Source organism: Aplysia californica, unplaced genomic scaffold (genome assembly GCF_000002075.1).
Source record: "Aplysia californica isolate F4 #8 unplaced genomic scaffold, AplCal3.0 scaffold00776, whole genome shotgun sequence".
Classification (NCBI taxonomy): Eukaryota; Metazoa; Mollusca; class Gastropoda; order Aplysiida; family Aplysiidae; genus Aplysia; species Aplysia californica.
In genome coordinates, this window is record NW_004798046.1 from 65,270 (window position 1) to 72,703 (window position 7,434).

Genomic DNA, 7,434 nt, shown 5'->3' on the forward strand with positions numbered 1-7,434 from the left:
GAGAGAGAGAGAGAGAGAGAGAGAGAGAGAGACAGACAGACAGACTCATGTGTGCACACAATCAAGGAAAGCAAAACCTCCTTCAAACAAACTCCCTCTGGACCCAACATTTTTTAAGCATCTTTATTCTGAGCCCAGGTATAATGTATTGTCTAAAAATAGCAAAAAGTAACTACAAAATGAGACTTGAGGCTTCAGAAAGTGATTGTTACTGCCTATAGTACAATTTCAGCCTTGGGCATTATTGTAATTATTATCAAAACCGAGGTTTTACTGCATTTTTCAAAATATCTTTACAAATCAGTAACTATCCTGCATGTGATTGAATGACGCATCTGATGTGATAAAACTGATATAAAGTACATTTTGTCAGTTTTACTTCTCTTTTCCTATAGAATTTTGAGTAATAGTATATAATTAAAAATTTTATGTACACCTGCACGTGTTTTTACGGTCCTGTACCGCCAAGAAAAATTTCCCTCTGGGATAATAAAGTATAATCTTATCTTATCTTATTCTAAGCCGTGAACCAAGGCATGAGCAAAGCGTGCTGCCACTCACAATTGACTGAGAGCTTGACTTGCTGCTGCCCCCGCCAGAACCGCCAGTGCTCTGCGACGTGCTCGTTGTTGTGTTCGAAGCTGCTCCAGATATCAAAGGTTTTGTTTCGCCAGACTCCATCTTTGTCGTGTTGCTCTCCTCTGACATGACACGTCACTCCTGGACAATTCAAACACATTTGGGTCACGACATGGTCAAATCAGGCGATCGTCAATGTTTGAGGATATGGATCTATTGGTATCATCTTAGAGCCTTTTCATTTGCTTTGCTTTCGATTTTAAAAATATTCCATTAACTTGCATACATATCGAGATATTTGTGATTAAAGGAGGTGGGGATCACCTGGTTTCACAGGTAAAATTAACGAGAAAATGGAAGCCAATGTTGAGATTTTCCTTAGCTTGAGAGTCCGTGGATACTAATAATTTAGATCTTTTATGCCTATAATCAACGTGTTTCAGTAAAATCGACACAGAAATGAGTTCTTTAATGGGCATGAAATGTGTTGAGCCAAAAAACAAAAATTTTATACAAATTCCCAAACCTGCCAAAAAAAAACACGTCAGTTTCTTCATTTTCATTATTTTGACGAGCGCCTGATTTCACCATGCTGCCTCACATTTGTTCGTTAACTCATTCCAGTTGTGCCGCATACATGTATGAGGCAGAGTAAGATAACGATCCGGACGTGCCGCATACAGTAATGCAGCAGTCATCGCTGCCCTCTAAGAGTTCAAAGATGGTGTAATCTTTGTGTTCTAAGTTCCAGTAAGCATTATGTTAGTTTCTTACCATGTGTTTGTATGTTACTGTTACTCAGAAAACAATTTTCTTACATGTTTCTAATAATAACATTCAGTGACATGATAATTGCTCCAAGATTTGAGGGAAGTCTCGGAAACTTTTCAAGCTTGATGGAGAGAGGGGACATATATGTCAACATATACTCATTATGAGTTCACTGAATGTTATTTATGGAAAGATAAAAGAAGATTGCAGCAGAAAGACTTATTTCCAACAAGTTTTTATTATTGGTTATCATGATTTTTAGTCATGGGAGCACCCTGTTCAACAATATTTTGAGAGAAAAAAAAAATTTTTTTACCCTCAAAAGGGGTTATTTCATGAGCTGTAATATTTGTTTGTATCGTCTCACACAAAAATCAACCTGATATTCTGAGAGGGGATATAAGCACAATCACAAAAATGTATGGGTTTTGTGGGTTTTGAAAGATATTTTGTTCCTACAGTCAGTGGAAATATGGTCAAAATAGTGCGGCACGGGGTGCTTTCAGCCAGATTTGGGTGCGACTGGAATGAGTTAAATGTGAGCGTCTTTTCGCCGCCATCGATACAATCTAAATCATTTAGGAGGCGAGTTTCTGACCCTGCCTGTCAGGGCAACCCAGGATGAGAGGGATGCAATATCGCGGCAGAAAGACAGAGGTACGCGATAAAAAATTTCGCTCCACTCGGAAATCAAACTCAGGTCCATTGCATGGAACAGTGAATCGCCCAATCGTCACACCCAAAAAGCTGTCGTCTCAAGTATTGGGACAAAAACACAAGACAACTGTGTTGTAACGAGACTTTGTTGTCCTTTGAAACTACTGTCTCGGGAGCACTTCCGTAACGAGCAATCACTAGGAGACAGAGTAGAACAGAGGGGTAGGGGACAGGGAATGGGGTAGGGTTTGGGGATGGGGAAGGGTTAGGTTTAGGGTTTAGGTTTGGGGTAGGGTTAGGGTTAGGGGTAGGGTTAAGTCTTTTCTTTCTTGTGTTTGTTGGGGTGGTCACCTGTTACAGTAGTCCTTCCAGGGTTAGGGTTAGGGGTAGGGTTAAGTCTCTTCTTTATTGTGTTTGTTGGGGTGGTCACCTGTTACAGTAGTCCTTCCAGGGTTAGGGTTAGGGGTAGGGTTAAGTCTCTTCTTTATTGTGTTTGTTGGGGTGGTCACCTGTTACAGTAGTCCTTCCACTGATTCGAAGAAACAAACACAAAAATTACAACAATAACAAATACCAAATGATGTTAAATACTGGACACTCTTCTCATGACATGGAAATAACACTATTCTTAAAAGCAAGTTTAGAGCTAATTCCAAAGCTAAATTTCCAATTTTTGGTATGGGTTAAGTCACATTCATTAAGTTGGGTAGACATTATCATATTTGTAGCTGCCAAACACATGGCATGGTCACTAAGTAAAAGTGTCACAAATCACTAGTTTTCACGAAACGAAGTGTATACAGACCCGGTAACCGGGAACAAAGTCACGAAGTATACAGACCCGGTAGGGGAACTCTTTTATGATTTCGGAAAGTTTCAGCGCCCAGACCCGGTAGTGTGTGTGTGTGTGTGTGTGTGTGTGTGTGTGTGTGTGTGTGAGAGAGAGAGAAAGAGAGAGAGAGAGAGAGAGAGAGAAAGAGAGAGAGAGAGAGAGAGAGAGAAAGAGAGAGAGAGAGAGAAGGGGGGGGAGGGGGGTGGCAGAGAAATAGCGAGGGTGACTGCTGGATTGAAATAATGACATTGTTCTTTTCTTCATATCGTGATTCCTCCAACTCCAAAACGGAAGAAAAACGATCGTTCTTCGAAAAGACATCTGCAATCTTCATTTAGATCTAGATCTAGGCTAGCCTCGAAACTAGATCAATGATTTATGTCTGTCTGTCTAGATCTAGACCTAGGCCATAGATCTAGAAAAGCCTAGGTAGTGTACATCTATGGTCTACCCTGAGCCAAGAGGGCGCTGAAACTTTCCAAAATCACAAAAGAGTTCCCCTACCGGGTCTGTATATTTTGTGACTTTGTTCCCGGTTACCGGGTCTGTATACACACTCCCTTCACGAAAACCTCAACACTAATGACAAAACATCAATTGATTTTATGAGAAAATACAGGTGGGCATGTTCCCATGAAACCGCAGTATTATCTTACTTTCAATCCCATCTTACGCTCAGATTTTGTATTTTATGCTGAGGAACACTCCCTTAAAAAACTGTCGCAAATCAACAGTTGTCAAGAAATATGTTCATGGCGCCCTTAAGCCTTAATGTAGATCTAGATTCTAGTTTGCAGGCTACGAAATGCCATGTAGATTCTAGTATGGAGTCAAATTTTTGTCAGCAAACGAAACAAACTTAAAAAAAAAAAAAGAACACCCACAGACTCACTGAGACTCCTGTTCTGTGTCTGTGCCGAGACATGAGAATCTTTTCACTGAGCTCCTCAGGTCTTAAGTGGGTCAATTTGTTATAATTTAATTGGACGAACATCAAGATCTAGAGAGCAGCTACCAATTTGGCGTGTTTTGAATGAGATGTACGCCTCAGATATGAACCAACACAAGCGGTTCTACAAGTAGATCTAGGCCACAAACGCACGCAACAAACTCAAGCCAAGTGGAGTGACACACACACATGGTCATCACACGGATGATGCTCGACACGCGTGCGCTGAGCTAGAGGGGCCGGACTGAGTTGGGCTCCAATCGGAACCCGGACAGTGAGGGTCTAAAAATATGAGAGCCGGAAAGAAGGGGGATCTAAATAATAATCTGACTTTATTGAAATCAAACCCTCTGGGTCTGAATAATGACACGAAAATGAAACAGAACAATGTGGGGGGGGGGGGTCATTTTGCATTGTGACAGTGGAAACCCAGAATCTATTCCTACACAAAGATCTACTAGATCTAGATCTAGATCTAGATTCTAGATCTAGATCCATACACTGCCATGTAATTTAATGATTCACCTTTAATGAATGAACAAGCTCTATCTTAGATTTTCAGAGACGGCATCGGCAGCTAACCACTCGTGTTAGGTTAGCCTGTTGTGCTGCTAGAGAGCGCTGAGTGACGCTAGGCTAGTCTAGTCTCCACCACCGGACCGACGCAAGATACGATATAGAAGTCTGGAGCTAAAACGCCTACATATATTGATATCAATACAAACCTGGGCTGTGACTGGAGCCAGACACTCCGGACGAGTGATCCAAATGCAGCGATACGGAAAGGGATAAACAAAGAACTTTTAATTTTTTAGTCTTACTAGTGAATGCGTACCGCTCACGGGAGCCATAACAGTGTTTGACAATACTGAGCACTGAACATGTGGGAAAACATTACATGCGCATGCGCATTTAATGTATTATTATTCCGTACATTTCGTTGGTACGCCTGGGCTACCAGCTTTCTCTGTCCTTTCCGAGAGTTGCCTTCCTTCAAATAGACCGAAACGAAAGCCGAGATGGTCGAAATTTGACGACCTAATAATCCATATCTCTTTCAGAGTTGAATAATTTTGACATTCAAAATGTGTGACATAAGATACTCCTTACCTTTCCGTTTGCTCTACGAAATGGTATCGAAAAGACTGTTTAGCCTGAACCCAAAATCTGCTCGTGCATCACTGTAGCCTACATATAATACTTTTCTGAGTGGTGTAATATTCATAAGCTGCTTTTAGATATAAAAAAAAAACATCAAAGAACTTGCTGTTGACTTACGAAAACAAAACTGCCCCTGCAACCACTCGAAATTAAAAATGAAAACGTCGAGTAAATGTCATATTATAAGTATTTGGGTGTTACAATAGACAACAAACTCCACTGGCATGTCCACACTTCTTCCTGCATTTTAAAAAAAGTGAACAAAAGACTTTAAAGTTGATAAATCAGTGATGTCCATATTCTATCATTCAACCATAGAAGGCATGGTCAATTTCTGTATAACAGCATGGGCCGGGAACTCAAGGCACCAAGATTTTTTTTAATTGAGCCGATTAATACGGAAAGCATGAAAAATGTCAACATTTACATTCACCTACTTGGATGAATCATACGTTACAGTTTGCACACACACAAAATTAATTCCATCTTTTTGGACAATAAACATCCTTTGTTCCCTCAAATAAAAACATCAGTCAAAAGTAAAAGACCTAGGCTTCTGATCTGCAACAAAGAAAGATACAGAAGATTATTCTTATCATCATCCATCAAACTTCTTCTATCTTAGTTACTATATCTTGTTAAAAGTACTTTTATTCATATAACCTTAGAGTTTGCATCAGTATATCGGAGTTACAATCAGAACACTGAGTCTATATTTAGCTGAACATTATCATTGTTCTATTCATTTATATTTATGCATGTGACTGTGAGCCTGTTTGTGAGTGCAAGCATACTGCCTGTGTGAGCATGTTTTTGTGTGGGGGTGGGGCTGGGGCTGGGGCTGGGACAGGTGTGTGTGTGTGTGTGTGTGTGTGTGTGTGTGTGTGTGTGTGTGTGTGCGCGCGCGCGTGCGTGCATGTGCGTGCACGCGCGTGCGTGCATGTGGGAACATGGTGAAACACCAAAGCAATATGCCAGGATCTGGACAATAGTAAAGATGTATCTTATTTTATTTGTTTGCTTCTGCAGTCTAAAGCCGAAAATATACTTGCTCCGTCATCCGTCCGCCTGATCATTGGCCTGGTGTCTGCAAACGGAAAACGGTTGAAGAATGCAAAAGCATAACTTATATGCCTACAGCACCGCCATTCCATCGCCTTCGAGGATTGCCCTCATTTGATACAATGGTTGGGGTGCTGCCCAGTTTGTCACAGGCCCAGTTTGTCACAATTTCTTAAGTATTTGAGTATTGATGACAGTCATAATTACGGCACTTTAACACTGTAGTTGTAACTTTATGTTCTTTATTTTCCACCTTCAAATTAGTGGTAGAGATAGTCCCTCTAAAATGTCAAGTCAGCTTGTGTTGTACAATATTTCTTCTTTTTTTGTATGCAAATCAAAGAAAATTGTAATTACTCTGTAAAATTTCAACAATGAATGTTCTTTCGTTAAAAGCAATTGAAAAATAAAATCCAATTCATGCAATCAATCAATCATTAATTTACTCTTTTTGAGAGTGTCAGTTATACTTCCATCACGCAGGACACAGTCGAGGCCTGTGGCAAACTGGGCCTATGACAAACTGGGCCTGTGACAAACTGGCATGCTTTCAGTTGTTGTATTTGAGAAAAAGATGGTGATACACACGTGCTCACCAGACTTGTTAATTATGACAAAACAAAAAAGTCATCGTACCCACAGGGGTTTTTTTTTCCTATCTCTGCGGGAACGATACGATGACTCATTTCCTGTCTAGGATCGGCCGTCCTGACGGACAGAAAGCTGCATACGACAATCAAACCCGGCTGTCTTCAGACTACGTCTGCAAGCTGGGCACTTGGTATAATAAGTCTATACGTACTCGTTTTATTAGTAATTAATAGTAGCAACGGCACGCTGCATTTTGTTCCTCAGTTTATTGTCTTGAAACCGGGCTTAATATTTTCATATTTTCGGCCTAATTCTGAAGTACAAATTGAGGGATAGAAGGCCTATGGCCATCTAACCAGAATGTCCCAGAAAACTGAAACAAATATGCCATATCTATCACAGAGGCTACTCACCTAGCACAGGACCGACATCTGCACCTCTCCTCGACCCCCCTAAGGATACCAGAGGAAGGAAAAAGTATAGTAAAGTAGGACTACAGCGATTTCTTTGTTTTTTAAAAATTTAAGTAAGGCAAGTCTGTGGCATGATTACGGGTCTCTTTAGCTTACAATGAAACAGTCCCTGCGAAATATAGAAGAAAATCCAGGTCCCAAAGTAGTGGAGACAACAGTTATTATGATCACATCAGACGTGATCACGACAGTTTCCATATAAAAAAAAATTTAAAAAAACTCGCAATTGTTTCTAGATATTGTTGTGACTGAAAGTGAACATGAGAGATTATTTCTGACAATTGACAATAATGATAATGTGTGTGTGTGAGATAAAATTCTCTCTCTCTCTCTCCCTCTCCCCCCCCCTCTCTCTCTCT

At 40.5% G+C, this 7,434-nt stretch overlaps 1 protein-coding gene across 1 annotated transcript in view; it reads right to left on the reverse strand.

Moving 5' to 3' along the window:
• The window catches only part of LOC101846840 (WD repeat-containing protein 5), a gene marked incomplete in the record, with an annotated part of 22,243 nt that extends 17,570 nt beyond the window's left edge, over nt 1–4,673 (reverse strand). Inside the window, 2 exon segments of the mRNA XM_013088621.2 lie at nt 562–720; nt 4,514–4,673. Of these exon segments, the coding sequence (XP_012944075.1) occupies nt 562–708 (147 nt within the window).
• Nucleotides 4,674–7,434: the final 2,761 nt, after the last annotated feature.